At 40.8% G+C, this 20,111-nt stretch overlaps 1 protein-coding gene across 1 annotated transcript in view; it reads right to left on the reverse strand.

Annotated features, from left to right (window-relative positions):
* The window catches only part of RNF38 (ring finger protein 38), an 81,091-nt gene that overhangs the window by 44,721 nt on the left and 16,259 nt on the right, over positions 1-20,111 (reverse strand). The window contains exon 2 of the mRNA XM_030470856.2: positions 3,515-3,585. Coding sequence (XP_030326716.1) covers positions 3,515-3,585 — 71 coding nt within the window. The remainder of the gene's footprint in view (positions 1-3,514; positions 3,586-20,111) is intronic.

The following is a 20,111-nucleotide window of genomic DNA, read 5'->3' on the forward strand; positions in this document are numbered from 1 at the left end:
CCAAGAGGAATTAGTGCTGTCCTAATTGGACAGGAAGATTTTTTTTCCAGTTTTGAAACTGGAGGGGGAAAAATAAACTACTAATATTCCAATTTTTCAATGTGGTGTGTATCATACAAGGTTCCTTTAGTCTTCACACACAAATAAGTACAATGGACCTTAAAATACCTGAATTCCTGAATCATTTTGAGTTCAGCTGTGGGTGAGTCTGCTAGACTTATCCCACCTGACCCTGCACCATCCGAACAGGAAAACAAAGTGGATTTCTTCTTTTTTTTTTTTTCTTTTTAGGATTAAACTTGTAAAATATTTCCGCTCTTGTGAAAAAAAAAAAAACCCACAAAAAAGCCAAAAAAACCCCTGACGATCTTTTTAAAGGTTGGCAGCCCTCTGCATTATAGACTGAAGACTGGATGTCCATCCAGACAGGGAGAAGAACATAAGCTTAAAACAAAGATGTTACTGAAGAGATGGAAGATGACTGGGAAACTTAAAGGTTAGAAACAGTGAATCAAAACATGTAGTTCTGTATCCGGGTCTTAAGTAGCAAGTAAAATGAAAATCCCTACATATTATGAGAAAGTGAATCTAATAGGAGTAATACTAGAAAAGTCACATGAATGAAAATAAGTTGAAAAGGAGTAAAGCAAGACAATTATTTGGAAATAATAGTAATAATTACAACAAAAAAAATCCAGTGGATTGCTTCCATGATGCTTTTATTTTTTCATTACTGCTGGGTTATCAAACTGTTTTTTAACTGCGTGAGAACTAAGCAATAGATAGCTTGATGAGACCTCTGAAAAGAGATGTCCCAAGACTAGTTAGGAGTTGCACCTTTGGAGTTTCTTTTCAAATTGAGCTAGCGTCCTTTAATGGAAGTACAACACTGGTGAAACGATCATCCAGAGGACAAAAAACATTTTTAAAGCTAAATAAACCAAGTAAGATTGAAAGGCTCTGCAGCGTAATATACCTGTACCTATTTCTCTATTTAAGATTAGTACGAAACCACCGCTCAGGCATTAAAGCAAAGTAATATTCCAAGGAGTGATACTTCCTTGTTACAAATACCTTTCTCCTAAATGCTGTGCTCCATAAAGAAATTTATTCAGTTATTTAATATTTTAAGAATGACAATTCCAGCTTTAAGTATTTAATTAATTTAAAAATTGTAGGTATTAAACATATACATGTTCATACTTTAAAGAAAAATCAAAAAAATTGCAAATGTGAAAAAAAGGGTCCCCAGAGTAATGCACTGAGGCTTAAAGGTTGCCACCTCCAAAGCAACAGTTATTTAAAGATGTATGTCAGTTACAGTCACTTTGCAACAGAGAGTAAAATGGGAAATGTACCCTGCATCTGTGCTAAACTAGATCTTCCTATGAAACAAGAGGCAAAGCACTGGTTTTGGTGCTACGAAATGAAACAGGTTCTTAGTAGTACCAACGTAGCTCTCAACAATGACACACGTTTCTTATTGCAGTGAGGCTGCACATGAAAAACCTTACAATTTCATTTCCTGCTGGTGTCACTGGACATGAATTCAAGATTCTCATGTGCCAAGTCAACAAAATCAAGTAATTGAGGAGGAAGCCTGGGAATTGTTTTCATTCAGATTGCAGCATTCCTTTAGCATGTGTGACGTAGAACTTCTTGTGCTGCTGCCCAGGAAATGAAGACTGGGCTTGTGGAGAGATTACTGTAAAATACATGCAGATTGCCAGTCAAATACTATCGTTTTTCTAGGATGTAGAAATTATTATCCTTTACATTTCTCTGTAATGCAAGAACTGGTTACACATGTTCAAGCACAGAATTATTTCACTGAAACATGCGCATTTACCAATCAAAGATGTGTCAAACTATTCAGAAGGCATGCTTTTCATATGTTTCTAGAATGAATACAAAAAAGTCCACTTAATAAGAATTTTAACATAAATTAAATCCTGCATTTTAAGTGATATTCCTACCAAAATCAGCAATACCAATCAGAAAAATTGTTTTCTCTTCTGAAATTTAAGTCAAGTAATTTAAGCCACCTCTTCTTAATCCCTCCCCCCAAACCTATGAAGCACCTAAAAAACCAGAATTTCCAAAGTTAAAACAGTTTTAATTGCCCTGATATGAAATAAAGCTAAAGGAATATGATCAACCTAACACAGAGGTGACCTTCCATGTAACGACAGGAGAGGAAGAGCATCACAAGGGAGTGCCAGTGCAAAGCTGGTGCACAGGACGGCTCTGAAAGGGAATTTCCCCCACCTGCTCCTCACCCAAGAATATTCCAGGAACAGAGTGCACAAGGAGCAAAAACCAAAGTGGTGAATACCATTGAAAATTGTTAACCAGTTAATCAGCTGGAAACTTAAAATAGTTTTGACATGTTCTATACAGCCTGTTTGACCAATATCTGTAGGTTAAACTAGGCCTCAAATCTAGCATGGCACCTAAAAATAAAAATAAAAATTTAAAAAAAAAAAAAAATAAGGGGGGGGGGTAAAAAAGAGTGTGAGGGGACAAAGAACATAAAGCAATAAAGCAGTAAAAGAAACTTGCACTGAAAACAAATCTAGCTCTAGGATAGACTGGAACAACTATAAAACTAACTTACTCCAGAATTTCAAAACACAAGGATTTGTGCATTTATCAAGGTGCTGCCATGCAGGTTGTGCTCCCAAGAAAGGTCATTTAAAATTTGACTCATACATGCCTTTTTCCAAGCATGTCAAGCCAAAAAGTGTCATACTTGTAACAATGTAATACATGTTGAATTAACGTTAATCAATTTGCATTATTTATGGACAGTAAAGCTTAAGGTAAAACCATCAACAATAACAGGAACATGACAGCATGTCTCTCACGCAGTTCAGCATCAAACCTTTTCCTTTCTGTATGCCACACTTAACGCCACTGATCTAAGTATCACTGAACATTCACTATCCAGCACTCTACTGACCCAACGCAAGCTAGTCTGAGAACGTGTCAAAGAAAAGGTTACGAGAACACTTGCACACCACTACACAGGTTGGTGTTTTAGGGCTGCAGCACTGAACAGAAGCTTCCTCGCTGTAAAACCTTGCGTTCCCAACTCTGAAACAGGAAAATACAGCTACTGCAAAGAGGCTTTGAACACTTAGCTAGCCTCTATCTCTGAAGCCAGAAGCCACAAGACATCCCTGCCTTACTTAAAAATTAGCAAAAAAAAAAAAAAAAAAAAAAGACTGTTCTTTATTAACTAAGGGTGTCAATATGGCACATCACAATGTTTAGAACAGCAAAGAATACAAGCAGAAAGAACAATACAGTACTAGAAGAAAAATGTCTCCTTAGCTGACTGCAAGACTGTCCTGGGTAAAATATATTTCTTAATAGGTTAGAGACAGTTCAAATGGTAACTCTGAAAACTGACTGCTACATCTACAAAACAGTCTTTGTATAGTAAAAGCAATACATAAAAAACCCCTAATGGATATGCATCTTGTGAAGGAAACATACATGTAATCCTCACCTTGTCACTGTCATCATTACAAATGTGATCTTGATGGATTGAGTGGCACTGAAACGATGTACCAATGCTACCTACAAAAGAGGGGGGGAGGGGAAAAAAAAAAAAAATATCATTAAAATAACCCCAATTCCCGTGAACACACAAAAAAATACAGACCAATTTGGCAAACATTCTGTTTTTTCCCCACACAGAAGAGAGATTTAGTTGCCAAACAGCTATGCCTGACAAGTCATGCGTTGTATTCGGGTAACAGACTAAGATCAGAGAGACATGTTGCACAGTGTGCCAATGTTTTCACATGTATTTTTTCTAAACATTTAAACAGAATAAAATTAGAACCAGTTCATCAATCCAAAACAAATATATGCAGTGAAGTACATATGCATACATATAAAAAAGGAGAAACTGCACACATCATGTTTAGGTGGTATAGTCCTGTACCAGATCCCTGTAGCCCTGGGTAGCCACAAAACAACAGTCTCTTTCCAGTGATACGTTAAGAGTGAGTGGAAAAATCCAAGGCCAATGCATAGAAGTTTTAATTATATCTGGTTTGTCTGTAGTATAATTTCTGCCTGCTTAAGGCCTTTCCACAGTTTTGGGGTTTTGTTTTTTTTTTGCCCAGGGAAAAAAAAAGAGCACACTTCTACAAAGGCTTGAGACTTGTGTCGAAGGAGGAAGACCAACTAAAGTTTGATAGTATCCATGCAGATTCCCAAACACATTTACAGAATTCTCACTCCTACTGTAAAGTTTTGATATGCTGTTTCCTTGCTTGAAGTATAGGAGTGGGATAACTGCTATGGTTGAATTTGTGCTTCCCTAAGATGACTTCTTCTTGCAAATACCAAGCAAAACAACTTTTAAAAAGCAAGGCGAAAAGACGACTCTCATTTGTAAAGCTACACCATTTCATGATTTTCCTTACAGAAGATCTGCCTAGAACTTCTCTCCACAGTTTCTTGTGGTCCTTCTGTCACAATTTTGAAATGTGCTCCATAAATTTGATTCTGACTTACCCCTACAGAAAAAAAAATTGACATGAGTCACTGACTGTGGCTCTATTGGCTTGAACAGCAGCAGAACTTCTTGTACTGTGTATTTTTGTAGGAAGGGAGAGCAAAGAGGTAATCACTACACAGTTGGAGTTTCAAGTTGAAAAGTTTGAAGACGAAAAGGAAAAAAAGGACCAGTTTAAAATTGTTCAAAACATGCAAAGTTCCCTTCCCATTTAATTTAGACTTATGCAAAACACAAGTGTTTTCACTCGGAACACGAACACTCCATGTGCTTTCTGGAAATTTGGAATCGATTCAAACTCAAGGCAAGCTAAAAAAACCCAAAGAGAACACAATGTTAAGGTTAAGGCTTGACAGCTTCCTGCCCATTACTCCAGAGGCAGCACTACTCTAAAATATGACCTCTTGGATTAGTCCAAGATAAAAAAGATAGACAGCAAATAATGAAAATAATAAAATTCTGCCAAATTACAACAAATTAATATAAACTTGTTCAGGGCATCTGTGTATTTAGACAACAAAAGAAATTTCCAGAGGTGGTACAGAACCTATACCTAACCCCAACATTACCTAAAACATTTTCCTCCACCAAATTAAACCATGAATGTGGAACTTATATTACAGGCTACATCGTAGGCTCTACAGACAGGCTTTTCAAGAACAGCAATCACACACACAATCACAATGATAAGTTGGCTTTGATCTAGCTATAATGAATACCCAGCTGCAATAGTACACCTTTCAGTTCATAAACACAAAGTAGGGCCCCTGGGCAAACCATGAGGTTTCATGTTGCCATAGCTTCAATTCCAACAATATCCACATTACCAAGAGAAAAATATAGCTTGGATTTTATCTGCATGTTTCAATCATACTTGACTGTTATATAAACAGAGCCACAGACAATCAAATGCAGTTAGCAGAAGATATCTCAATACTTTCTTTTGATTTGATTTATCTTTTTAAACGGGGTCTTGCATGGTCTTCGCACCATTTTCATTTAACTTCTGGTCAGCTACTTACTAATACCCTACAGCACAATGGCAAGATATAAGACATAATCCTTTAACTGTCAAAAATAAAGATTTTACTACACACATCCTGACTACCCTGAAGCAGTTGCCTGGCTGACCTCACCAGCAACCTCACCAAAAGCAGTCTTGGAAAAGGGTTTCTTTCAAAGATAGCCCTTGAATGGGGCCAGCAGAGGTATGAGATCCGGGGACACCGACACAGACTATTACCAGCTAAAGGCTCTGCTCCACAGCGGTGCAATCTGCAACACTGAGCTGTGCAGCCATGAAATCTTGTAGCATTTACCTGAGTTTTTAAATTTTATTTTATTTTTTAAAAGTGCACTTTTCAGTAATTGAGTTACCATGTTTTTAAAGCATTTCCTTTACAAACAGGTTACACTGAGACAAACATGAAGAAAGGTAAATCACCTTTCACCCACCTGCAAGGAAGATCAACAGAGAGAATCCCAAAGATTCAAACCAGAGATTCAATCACCAGTTTTCAACTGTGGTTTACCAGGAAAACGATGCTGGAAGACTGAAAGGAAGTAGAACTATAAGCCAATTTACACTGCCCTGACTGTAGGGAGTGCATAAAAATTTGGTTAACCAGCTTCACCCTGCAAGGTCCAGATTCTGACAGGGTTTCCAAATTTTTAAGTCAAGCATTTATCTGTGTGGATATCTGAGTCATGTCCAACACTGAAGTGCTGATGGATCCATCTGAATGTCCATCAGCAACATTCTTTCCCATATACCCCAGATTTGCAGCTAAAGTCAGGAATCAAGTAAAATTTCTGGAGTTTTTTCCTCAACTAACAATGCACTATTACTGGATAAGCAAAGGCTTTCAATGAACTTATGAAGTTTTATTGCCAAATTATTATATAATTTCCATGCCAAGATTGATATGCATAAGCTATACTAACCAGCACGCCTAGGGCAAATAATCAAATTCGGTCAGACTTCAAATAAAATGAACATCCCTTCCAACATTTAAAGAATTCTTGAAATTAAAGGTGTTACAGAATTCATGTTGGCTTTCACAAGTTCTGTCTATATGCTGTGTAAAAAATCACTGCATGAGAAACACTTTTGGAACATTCTTCAACATTAAACTTTGCTGCTTTAAAAAAATAATATTGAAACACACCAGAAGTCAGTCATTACTATTAGCTCTTTTCATCTCAAACATCACTCAGATTCTATTTCGGATTCCACGCAAGTGCAAAACTAGTATTTTAAAGTTTGTATTTTCGTATCTTTACAGTGCACATATAAAAGTAAGGGATGTTTTCCATAAGCTTACTGACAGCTGTGTGCTTCGCTCACAGGGGATCAGTTTCTCCTGCTCATTCAAGGAGCAGTTCAGCAAGAAGTAATCCAGGCAAAAACTTTACAGTAGCAATAAACTGTCAAGACATCAGATTAACACAGAAATGCTATTACACCGATAAACACAGTACCATTGTTTTACTGGAACTCCCAGCATTCAAAATGTTAAAGAGATGAAGAGTCACCGATGTGACTGCACAGCAAAATCTGCTAGCAGGTTGTGAAGTCTGGTTCATAGTAGTAAGACACAATCAGAGAAAAACCAACTACATAAAGCAGTAAGGTAAAAAACACTGTGCCAAATATTTAATCATGGAGAAGTCACTTTTTATCCTGAGGACAACCACTATGATGTGAGACTAAGCAGCTATCTTCCTGAAGCGATACCAAATAGAAGTTCTAATCTGTTATTATAAGGCCATTCTAAGAAAATGCTGCCATAATGATGCATGCAGTAACAGGTATTTACTATCCCGTTTCCCACCACAGCATCTTAGATTTCAATCAAGGCCTACTTTAAAAGAGAAATTTAAAAGCCATTTCTTCAATTTGGATACAATATGACACTGTTTATAACATCATTCCCGCTCACTTTGCCACTCCAGAGTAAATCTTCTATCATTAAGTGTTTAATACACATTAATATACACTAATTAATATACATCAAGATACACTGTTTAGAAGTTGTTCAAAGATAGGTTTGATTAAAGGATAGAGCTAGAATATTTCCCCTCTGTTATTTTCATGTCCTTCTGCCTCTGATGAACTGAGTTCATAAAAATCACACTGTTCCTGGGTATCTCATGTAAGTGTGAAACATGGAAGACAACCAGTAAAGAGACACTAGAGACCATTTAGGAATTTTGCAACTACAAGCCCTGTGTCGGAAGACTGCTCAAACAGTCCCCAGGGAAATTCATGTGGTTTACATTCAATAGGACAGAAGCCGATTTCAGAGAATCCCAAACTGGTTGGGGTTGGAAGGGATATTAAAGCTCACCCAGTTCCAACCCCCTGCCATGGGCAGGGACATCTTCCACTAGACCAGGTTGCTCCGAGCCTTGTCCAACCTGGCCTTGAGCACTGCCAGGGATGGGGCAGCCACAGCTTCTCCACAACATCCACAACAGAGCAACTTGTTCCAGTGTTCTCCACCCTCATCTTAAAAATTTTCTTCCTTATATTCCTAAATCTACCCTGTTTCAGTTTAAACCATTGCCTCTTGTCCTGTCATTACAGGCCTTGGTAAAGAGCCTCTCTTGGTCTGTCTTAAAAACCCCCTCTGAGTATTGAAAGAGCACAACGTCTCCTGGAGCCTTCTCTTCTCCCGGCTGAAGCAGCCCAGCTCTCTCAGCCTGTCTCCAGAGCAGAGCTGCTCCAGCCCTCGCAGCATCTCCGTGGCCTCCTCTGGACTCACTCCAACAGCTTCACGTCCCTCTTGTGTTGTTGCCCCAGAGCTGGATCAGGACTGCAGGGGGGGTCTCCACAGAGCACAGCAGAGGGGGAGAATCCCCTCCCTCGACCTGCTGCTCACGCTCTGGGGGTGCACCCCAGCACACGGCAGGGTTCTGGGCTCAAGTGCACACTGTGGGTCATGGGGAGCTTCTCCTCACCCAACACCCCTGTTAAGGTCCCTCTGTAATGGCATCCATTCCCACAAGCTTATCAATCAACTGCACCACTCAGCTAGGTGTCATCCACAAACTTGCTCAGGGTGCACTCAATCCTCCTATGTCACTGATGAAGATATTAAATAATATTGGTCCCAGTATGGACCCTGGAGGGACACCACTCTTTATTGGTTTCCATGTGGGCATTGACCTCTTTCGACATGGCCACCCAGCCAACTCCTTATCCATCTAACAGGCTATCCACCATATCTGCATCTCACCAATTTAGAAGCAAGAATGTTTTGTGGGACCCTATGTTGTGTGATCTCTGTTTGGACATCAAGCCATTGACTGCAACTCTTTGGATGTGGCCATTCAGCCAACTCCTTATCCATTGAATAGTCATCAAGCCCATATGTCTCCAATTTAGAGGCCAGGATGTTCTGTGGGACCATATCAAAGGCCTTACAGTCAAGACAAATGACATCAGTTGCTCCTCCCTTATCCATCAACAGAACCGCTCCATTGTAGAAGGCCACAAGATTAGTCAGGCACGATTTGCCCTCGGTGAAGCCATGCTGGCTGTCTCTAATCACCTTCCTGTCTTCCATATGATCCGATATAGCTTCCTACACTTTGCAGACAACTTCAATGTTGCTGGGGACAAGCTCAACAGATTCAGGAGAGCTGATTCCCACCGGTCTTGGCAGTTAGGTACTTGAACCAAATGAACAGAACAAGAATCAGTTCCTCCTGTCTGAGCAGTCATTCTCCTGAGATCTTCTCTCATAACAAAATCATTCTGAGGTTATTTTCTGAAGAATTGACATCAACTTAAATTGCTGCTTGAAACATGCTACCTCTGCTGCTAGACAACAAAACCTTTCTTCCTCTTTGCTGTACTACAGGAATCTTACGAGACTCAGCTACACAGAGACAAAGGTTGATACTGTAAGACGCAGATTAAAGAGAAATGTTTTATTTTCTGTTCTCCTCTCCTGTGCCATGCAGTAAGATTCAGAGTCCTACTGGAATTATCTCTGATATGTATCAAAAGGAATTAATAATATATTAACAAACTAACAGGATCCTAATTTTTTGCATTAAAACTGCAAGAGACTGACATTACTGCAAACACACTCTGAAGAGCATCTCCAGTTCATGGTGTCTGGCTCTGGCGGCAGCTCTGCTTGGGGTCAGCTGCACAGTCTCCTCCAGGAAGTTCAGTATCTACTAGAAAGAAGGAAACTTTTTTCCTGTTCTTGTCATCTTACAAAAGGAGGGTAACAGCAAAACCATAAGCCCAAAAGATACCCAAATACAGTTACTTAATAGCATATGCAAATAGTTATAGGAGCAAAGAAAAGCATTTCAATAACTCAAGGCTGACTTTTGCCTAGAAAAATCTATTCTTCAATCCTAGAAAAAAATAAAACTGGCAAGCCACAAAGCATTTTTTTTTTTTTTTTAATCTTTCAATCTTAATAGAATTCAGTTTTTATCATCAGCTCTCTGCGAGCTGAAGCAAGAGATGCAGACAAATACCCAGGACAACTACATCAAAATCCAGGTATGAGCAGATCAGAGTTCACAGATACCCTTAATGCTGCTCTGTTTCCATCCTTACTGGACTTTGTAGTAATGGTTTTGAAGACTTGGCTGTCTTGAGTTTCTGAGCCTCCTGAATGTAAGTTATCTTTCAAAAGCTACCTGAAATTTCAAGCCATTTGTTTTTATTAGAAACCAGACTACCAAACTGATTTTTCTTGAAATTCATCTTCTCCTGAGAATCATATTCAGACTCTGAAAAACAAATGATGGCTTATGCAAACTGTCTAGAGACTTCTTTTTGGATGCAATGGCTTAAATTGACCGTCACCATTACAATACAAACTTGTCATCATTACAACAAAAAACAGGCACAGAAGCACAACTTTAAAATGTTAAACTTTAAACCATGGCTTGCTGACTGCCCCCTGTTCCTGTATAGCATCACCCACCAAACCACCAAACCCAGCACTAATTTGCACAAAGACTTTTTTTGTTTGTTTTAAATAAAAGCATTAAAGCTCCCACACAGCCCAGCCTGGAAAAGAGAAAGCTTCAGTGGTAAAAATGCTGCTGGTGCTGTCTGACTCACGCAGCCTTTAACACGGATAGGAAACAACAATCACTAATTATCAACTTTTTCCACTTTTGTACTTTTATCAAGAAACAGTGAAATCTTGGAACCAGAATTTTAAATACACCTCAATTTTATTTTATTTTTTATTTTCACTGCATGTTCAATCTAGCCGTAAAGCAAAAGGTAACCATGGGGCACTGTCTATGGAACTAACCCTGCAGATGCCTATTTGAAACAGGATCAATTCTGAAAGCATGGTTAAAGGCGTACGATCAAGCCATCTCTAGGAAATCATTGCCTCCAACACAAGAGGGACATGGAGCTGCTGGAGCGAGTCCAGAGGAGGCCACGGAGATGCTGCGAGGGCTGGAGCAGCTCTGCTCTGGAGACAGGCTGAGAGAGCTGGGCTGCTTCAGCCTGGAGAAGAGCAGGCTCCTTAAGGGGACACCTTAGAGCAGCTCCAGTGCCTAAAGGGGCTGACAAGAAAGCTGGAGAGGGGCTTTTGACAAGGGCCTGTATTGACAGGACAAGGGGAATGGCTTTAACCTGACAGAGGGGAGATTGAGATGAGCTCTTAGGCAGAAGTTCTTCCCTGTGAGGGTGGTGAGGCCCCGGCACAGGTTGCCCAGAGAAGCTGTGGTTGACCCATCCCTGGTAGCTTTCCTCTTGCTACAGCAGAAGTATCACTCCCTGAGCATCCACGGTCTTCCCAGACATGGTTTAACTCTGTGCTCAGCAGTTGCAAGCTGACCAACAGGGACATCACCTCAAAAGCTGGCTTAACACTGTCCAGCTCAGCTGTAAATGAGATTGGTCAAAGTTGTTCCAGATGAGAAAACTCTCTGGTATGGGCAAAAGTGCATTCTCCCACACCACCCCAAGCAACCTACTATACAGAGATGTATTATGAGAATAACAACTTAAAATATTGTTTATTTTTTAAACCCAAAATACATTTGGTATAAGGCAGATTTTTATCTCTGTCCTACAGACTACATCCACTTTGATTTAAACTCTGTAACAGAGGAATTGACTAACATAGGTCTCCCAATGCTAAACTGTCCCTTGATATAATTAAAACAGTCTTGCCACTTCATTATTCTTAGGAAAAAAACCAAACGGACAGAAAATGAAGCAGGTGCAAATGCTTCACAAAACACGTGTAGCACAGGGTTTGTCTGTGAACAGTCCAAGGGCTGTTCCCCTTGGCACTACAAACCAACCAAAACGTGTAGTAAAATTAGGATTATTAAGGTTTATACTGGACAGATTTATTACACATTAGGCTGCTACCAAACAACTGAACTAAAATCCTAATTGTACCACAGCAAGATCACTTTTTTTCTCTTTTTAAACATTTGTGTGTAACTATACCCACCTGTCTGATAGTTTGTAAAACCTAGGGACCCACCTGGGCACAAAGCACAGTGTGACACTAATTATAACTCTATTACTTTACCATCAGCTTTGAAAGGACAAGACAATGTATATAAACATAAGCATCTTTAAAAAAAAAAAAAAAAATCATACACAATACTTTGTTTCAAAAGCAAATCTGGGTTAAAGATAACTTTTATATATGAGACTGAAGGCGTTTTACTGGCAGAACATACTTTTGCCAACATAAATTGACTCAGTGCTGAGGACTTCTTTTCCTGGTCCCACCAGTGAGTTTACACTAGCTACACTCTGTCAGAGAACACCCCTACAACTCCCTACAGAAAGGTCTTGTTGATAGTCCTGCTCCAGCTATTTGTCCACAACCTTGACTATAAGCTTCACACGAGGTCCACCTGCACTGCTATGAAACTGCAGAAGCCAGGAAGCAAAACCAGAATTAGACACAGAGCCACCTACAATTGCCTAGTAAATGCCTGCTGAATGGGCCTCTCTCCAAAATACCCTGTTCCAAAGTAAATAACAAATAGGGACTTCCTGTCAATCACCTGCCTGGATCACTAGGGTCATTGTGCAGTGTCTGCAGAGGGAGCTGCCAAAGCTACAGCTCCATCTTTTCCAGCTATGACGAGCTCTGTGTGCATGCTCTGTGTCTGCGTGTTTATAGGGAAGCGTTAAAGTGTATTAAAATGGGTATAAAGTAAATTCCCAAGATACTCTCTTGACGTCAGTTCCCCTGTCAGTTAACAGTAAGCATGCAAGTAGAACTTTAATGCTGTGTACATACAATGGAAACAAATTAGATCACATTACTGAATTAATAACCCAGCAGTTATTATACAAACAAAAACATACCTGTAGGAACCACAAACACTAGCCAAATCCACACAACCTCCACTACCTGGGCTCGTTCACATCAAAATGAAATCATGTTTTTAAATTAAAACAGAAACAAAGAAACCAAACAGTAATATTTTCCTGGACTCTGGCCAGGAATGCCAAAATCTATTGCCTGCAGTGTATTTTCACCACAAAGTAATAAATTCTGCCATGGATCAGGTTATAGTGGAAGCAGAAATTTTTAACTATAGTGCTAGTAATGGGAACAGCTTTAAACGGGTTTCATGAAACTATTAATTCCATTTTGAGTTTAGTAACTAAACATTTTTCCTCTCCTCCTTTTCTTGAACAGTCAAAAAAACCCCACCTCTAAACACCAAAAACAACAAACCAACCCAAAAAACTAAAACAACATAGCAAAATTTTGGGAAGGGAGGTATCAGTGGATGCAAAAGGCAGAAGGTAGCTAGCGTGAATGGATGCAGGGTATCATGCTTTCCACTTGTCTCTTTGCACAGTAACACCACCAAAAGCAATAACTTTTTTTTTTCCAGTTAAATCACTTTTTAACTCACATCATCTGTTTGCCAGCATGAAGACTGAGAAATGAGATCAGTTGCATCAGGATTTCTTTGTTCCTGCTTGTTGTTACAGCACAAGTATTCAGATGCTTGGTCATTTAATCAGCTTTATGTAGAAGGCTGGAGTTTTTGGACTACCTTGTTTTGGAAGCACAAAGTAACGCAGAAATTTAGTTAAGAGCATTCAAAGATGTTTCTGTGCACAGCAAAGCCTGGTCCTCTGCCTGGACTCCAGTGAACAAAGCGACTGTGAGGTGTGTTACTTCCGGAACAGCTCTGCTTCGTAGCTGCGGGGAACTATTTGCAACAGCCTATATCCCTCTACACTGCACATTTAACAGGCACGTGGGAAATTCCATGTTTTCTGAACATTTTTCAGACCTGCTAATTTGCAAACTGATTTAAAAGCTTGGATAAGCAAGTTGAGGCCAAATGACAAACCTGTGTGACACCGACTCCTCTAGGGCAAGGACGGGAACCAAGCGCATCTATGCCGAAGCGTGTGTGTGTGTGTGTGTGTGTGTGTGTGTGTGTGTGTGTACAGAAGACTGACAAATCAAACTCTATTTTCTAGCAAGGGTCTTGCTAGATTTTCTGGTTTGTCCATTCCCAAGGGGATACAATTTTAAACACATGAACTTCTGAATAACACCTGAAAGCTTCTAGTGCTTCACTTCATTCAGAGGTCATCCTCACACATACACATTCCAGCTCGAGAGGTCTGCCAGGGACAGAGATTTGATAAATCAGAAGCCCTAGAAAGGATCCTGTTCAACCTGACTCTAACAGCCTCACTGAACACAACCAATGTGTCAGAACAGAACCTCCTTGTTTGACAAGAACAAAAAGGGGGAAGAGCATGGTATTCATCGGGACACAATAAGAAAAATCAAATATAGACAATTCTATGTCCAACTGAAGTCAGCAATACACTTTAAACAGCTGTCTACAGCATGATCTTACTGGTTTCACCTTTAACGGGGATGAAAATGTATCTCAGCTGAGAGTAAGCGGAAATTTTTGAAAATACTGTAAATGCTTTGAAATTTCAAAGTTTCAAATCTTAAATGGCTCTAAAACAGAACCACATTACAAACGAGAACTGAACTTCAATAAATGGTTGAATTACTATAGTGTGCACAACATTAATTTCAACTTCTCTGTATATTATGGCATTCACGTTTTCTCCTGCGCTCCTAACTGTCACACAGGACACTCTGCACACAGAAGGATAATTTGTGTTTCACGTTTCAAAGCACAACCTGATGTTACACTCTGTGCAAGCTGTTTGCTTCCCAGCTTGGACAGTGCTGTTTCCATTGATCTCGGAGACAGCCAGGATCTGCAACGACCAGCTAATAGAGCAGAAGAGTAAAACCTTCATGAGTACCTGCTAGGCAGCTAATTGTGTTCCTAACCCCAACTTTGGCAAGAGAATTGTACCTACTGGCTATTGCAAGGTCTTGTCTTTCTGCCAAAACCTGAGCATCTTTCTGACCATAATGCCCTGAAGGGCCAGACAGTATGAATGAAAGATCTCCTTCAACCCAGTAAATTAAAACAATTAATGCTGCTTCACTTTTTCTTATCCAGTCAAGTTTACAAGCTGTATGGACTGCATGCCCCATGGCCAGCAGGCAAGTCAGCAGCACAGTCTGTATGGGCAAAGGAGAGCAAATTCACAATCATCCAACTTCCACTTGGAAGGTAACAACTCAGGTGACTGTCAACAGTCAACATTTGCTCCTGCAGTCCTCACTCTACTGCTAGTCAGCAGTAAAAAAGTTAATACAGGACCTCACAAGCATACCTGCACCTGTGGGTGAAAGAAAAGACTGACTACCTAGACAGCTGCAGTTTTTGTAGTTTCCCTTCAATGGTGAATAATTAAAAGATAAACAATTAAAATAAATTCTTAAGCAACGTTCACAGAAGACAGAAAAACTGGCATATGATAAAGACCTACTTGTATGGACAATATAGAAAAATAACAGCAATATTTTAAGGAAAAACAGAAATAATAAGGCATTTGCCTATTTCTTTAAGTGGCAATTATGAAATTAAAATAAAACTACAGTAGGTACTTCCAGTTAATTTTCTATGGATGTATAACAGGGGTTTAACTACACCCCTGGCATTGATTTACGATGCTTCCCTGAGACAGCAGAAACATGGTTTGAAATTAAGAATTACAAGTGGACCCTTCCCCCCTCCCCCCCCCAAGCTGGGCACTTTGAAGTCAGCAATACCTATAAAGATGCACACCACAGTCAGCTAAGCCACACAAAAAGGGTCAAGGAGCCTGTATACTGAGGACTAGCTCCATTCTTGCAGCACAGGGTGCCAGCTGTAGTGGTGCTACCATGTCACTCACCACCCCTAAATCATCATCCCAACATCACTGCCAGGCAGGCTCTGCAGTCACAGCTGACACGTCGCCAGCCACAGCCTGGCAGCTCTGACAGACAAGCAGCCAGGCACAGGTTTTTGCCTCATCCACTCCTGTGCAAGGACAGGTTAATCACTCAGCACCTCTCAAAGGCTCTAGGAAGGCAGTGGGAAGTGCTGCCAATCTAAGGAGACCACCTCTGCGCCTCCCCCCCACCACTGCCCCCAGCCCCTCCAAGGTTTCCCTCTGCTGTCACATTTCTGCTCACACTCCTTAAAAGACAACCTTGCAATCAAGTTTTTAATACCGAGCACTTGTCATAGTGTTATACTCCAGTACTGAAACAAGAATTCACACACACATGAGCTGCCGTTACCAAAGTACTACACTAAAACTGAAACCAAGACAGCAGTTAAAGCTTTTCTAGTTTTTAAGGTGGTTTTGAATAGCATTAACGCAAGAGGCAGCACAAATAACCTAACTGCATGGAAGGTTTGTGGTCTGTACAAATACTAACAATGCTGACTTCACTTGTACCTTGTATGACATCCTATATGCCCCTTGGACAGGAGGAATAGAGAAGTTTCAAACAGAAAATTTGAAGACTCAAAAATCAGGACAGAGTTTAGTTACATGAAAGGCAGAGACATAAATCAATTTAGTCTGCTGCAGAAATTTATGATGGAAACGTCGCAGAGTAGTAAGTTTAGACAACAGTTTGAAAGTCAGTGATTAGACAGGGAACAACGTCTCTGAAGATTTAGGGAAGACAAATGAGCAGAAAAAGCAAAAGGTTGAGGGCCATAACATAAGTTAAGGAAGGCAACTTTGCAGAAGTTCTAAAAGAAATTACCCAGGAGGAGCATCACTGATACAGAGGCATTGGAAAAATCACAGCGTATCTGCCATGAAATAAAGATGATGACAATTCTATTATTAACAAAAATTGTAACAAATTATAACAATTTATGGGATAATCACACACCATGGTATTTAACCTGCAATTTCCTAAGTTATACAAGGTGGTTTGAAAGTTAAGCCTTTACAGGGACAAGCAGCCGCTGGTGTTGCTCACAGGAGAAAAACAGCAGAAAAGGTCAGGTAACTGCCTTAACACTGAGGAGTGTTCATTAAAGAGTCTTTTCTTACCCAGAAACAAGCAACAGAAAAGCTGTCCAGTGTCTGTATGGCTATAGCAAAAATTAAACCACACCACAGTTTCTGGAGCATTCCTGGAAGCTTGCCCTTTGAACATGCAGTGCCTCCACACCACACATACTGCTTTAGCTGTTCAGTTTCCTTTCTTAACTCCAAATGTGCCAGAATTCTTTGCTACTACGACTAGATCTGCTATCCCACCTCAAAAAAGTAGCAAAACGTCCATTTCTCTCACTGCAGTGCTTTTAAAATTATTTCTTTCACTCATCCTCCTTTCAGCTTGAGGACTACTGACTACCAGAGGCATATGGCCAAATAATACAAGATCAATAACACGAAGTTAAACATCCAGCCACTAATCTAGGCCAACAAGCACAGTAACGGTAATCTACATCTCACTGAAAACTTTGTCTCACTAGAAAATATTAATGCTGTCCAGTCAGGACACTTCAGCTACCTCATCAAGCAGAAGATGCAAACACTCATTTCTTGGGTTGGACAACAAGCAGGTGCCATGTATCAGAAGCTTGGAACTCCAGTGAAAGCTTATTTGGGAAACGGGAACGTGGTTACCACACTGATTTAAGTACAGCAACGCCCCGGGGTCCATCCTTTTGCCTTTGCTCTTCCCACCAGCTCAACTGCAAACGCAAGATATGAATTCTGGTCTCCAGCACTTTCACTACTGCAAAAGCTCACAAGGGCTCAGCCCATCAACGTTCTTCTATGAGACTGCCCCAGCGAGAAGCCACTATATTCAGAGGAACATTGTCAGAAGAGCATGGTTTACTCTGCCACTGAAAAACAAAGTTCTTGGAGCAGGGACACTGACCACAGTGTGCCACTACCACCTTCAGTTGCATTCAGGTGATTTTCCTCAATAGCACTGTTTAAACCTTATCCAAGAAATGTGCACAGCTCTCACGATAATTAAGGCATGGAGAGGATTCTTTTGTTCTCTGTTTAAAAGACAAACAAAACAGATGTGAGACATACTTTTTGGTATTGCTAATTTCAAGGAAGCAGCAAGTTGATTTAGTTAGTGGCCAGAACCCAAACTTGTCAAGCACATGCAAGAACACAAGCTAAAACAGGAATACAGCAAACAGCTGGAAGCACTCCTTTCAGCAGAACAATAGGTTTATGCAGGCAGTTTAAGATCTTTTCATCTCCTTCCAACTCTAGTGAATTACAGCTTTGTACACTCTGCCTTGAAAACAAGATTATCTACTAGGATCTCTCCAAGAATGATATGGACAAGAGATGATCCCAGCAGCGGAACGGAGCAGACATTCCCAGAAAGCAGGGGAAGGAGGGATCAGTAGATTCATAAGTCATCCTGAAGAAGCAGAGAGCGTTACTATAAAAGCTTCCTAATTATTCACAGCAATTAAAATCCAGGCTATTGACAAGAAATTAATTACCATTTTAAAGAGGGAAAATGGTTTAAGTAATTTCATAAGGGTCCAGAGAAGGGCAACGGAGCTGCAGAAGGGCCTGGGGCACAAGTGTGATGAGGAACGGCTGAGGGAACTGGGGGGTTCAGTCTGGAGAAGAGAAGGCTCGGGGGGACCTTATCGCTCTCTACAACTACCTGAAAGGAGGATGGAGCCAGGAGGTGGCTGGTCTCTGCTCCCAAGGAACAAGGGACAGGACAAGAGGAAATGGCCTCAAGCTGCGCTAGGGGAGGTTCAGTCTGGATATTAGGAACAATTTCTTCCCTGAAAGGGTGGTCGGGCATTGGAACAGGCTGCCCAGGGCAGTGGTGGAAACACCATCCCCGGAAGTGCTCACAAACCCTGTAGATGAGCCCTTAGTGACATGGTTTAGTGGTGGCCTTGACAGCACTGGGGAATGGTTGGACTGATGATCATGAAGGTCTTTTCCAACCTGACTTGATTCTGTGATTCTATAAATAAAAGCAGGAAGAGGGACAAAGTATACCTTCAAGGAGATAAAAAGGGGAGCAAGAAGAGAGAATCATGAGTGAAGTCAGAGGGAGCTCCCTCTGCTGCAGACCTCTGTCCCCCTCGCCAGGGCATGCCTGGAACATCTCCGGGAGATGCAGCATACTGCCAGCAGAGCAAATGAGGGAGACATGACCCAGCTAGCTCCGTGGAGATGTGCAACGTGCTGGACGAAGTGTAGGCAGAAGTGTTCGACTAAGGAGTGTTCATCCTCATCTGTCTAGCACAGCTCTGCAGAATTAGACAAAGAAATCGTAATTTTAGATCAGCAAAAGACATGACCTGGGGTCGAATGAAAGATAAATAAAACAGAATTATGACATGTTTAACAACAGCAAGTGAGTGGCAAATAAAGTGAGAGGTGAAAGTCAGTGCCAGTAACTACAAAAGATCCCAGACAAGGAGAAAAATAATCCCAGCTATGCTTGTGGACCAAGAGCTTCCTCTTGCTTCCCCACCTTTAAATGGAAATGGTCTCTGTAAATCTTGTGACAGAATTAGCAGAAAAGGGCTATAGAACGAGACTGAAAACTCCATACACTCGGGGTTTGCTAGTACCTTAAAACTGCAATCTTAAGAGCCTGTAGAGTCACAGAACTGTGATAAAGCAGAGCAGGGGCAGGGGCAGACAATATATAGACCTGGACTCTTCAGCGTGGAAATTAAGTGACTGAGTGAATATCATGAGTGCCACAGAGAAGGTGCACAAAGAAACATTACTCACTGTGCCTCAAAAAAAGTCCAGTCCACTAAACACCATGTGCCTGATACAGCTTCCAGCTCAGAAACTCCCTGACCATGACTTCCTGAAGCCTAGGTAATACAATGGGAAGAATTACTTGATTTGTGTCCCACTCAAACCCCATTCAAGAGGAGCAATGGGTACAATCTAGACTGACCTAGGACTCACCTATGTCTAACAATACGAGAACAGTTTGTCCCAAAGATCGCCCTTCAGCTTCCACAAACATCCCTCCAGGCTTTTAAGTCCAGCTGTATTAGACTAGGTTTTGGAAAGCACTTCAGTACTTTTGTGTGGCCTCAGTAAGCTGCAAGGCCGAACAGGACATCACCTGCAGGACGAACAGCAGACCCTCTCTCAGTGTAAGAAACCCATCAACAGTCCTTGCGTGTCTCACTGGGCCCAAGTAGTCTCCCA

The sequence above is a fragment of the Strigops habroptila genome, chromosome Z (assembly GCF_004027225.2).
Source record: "Strigops habroptila isolate Jane chromosome Z, bStrHab1.2.pri, whole genome shotgun sequence".
NCBI lineage: Eukaryota > Metazoa > Chordata > Aves > Psittaciformes > Psittacidae > Strigops > Strigops habroptila.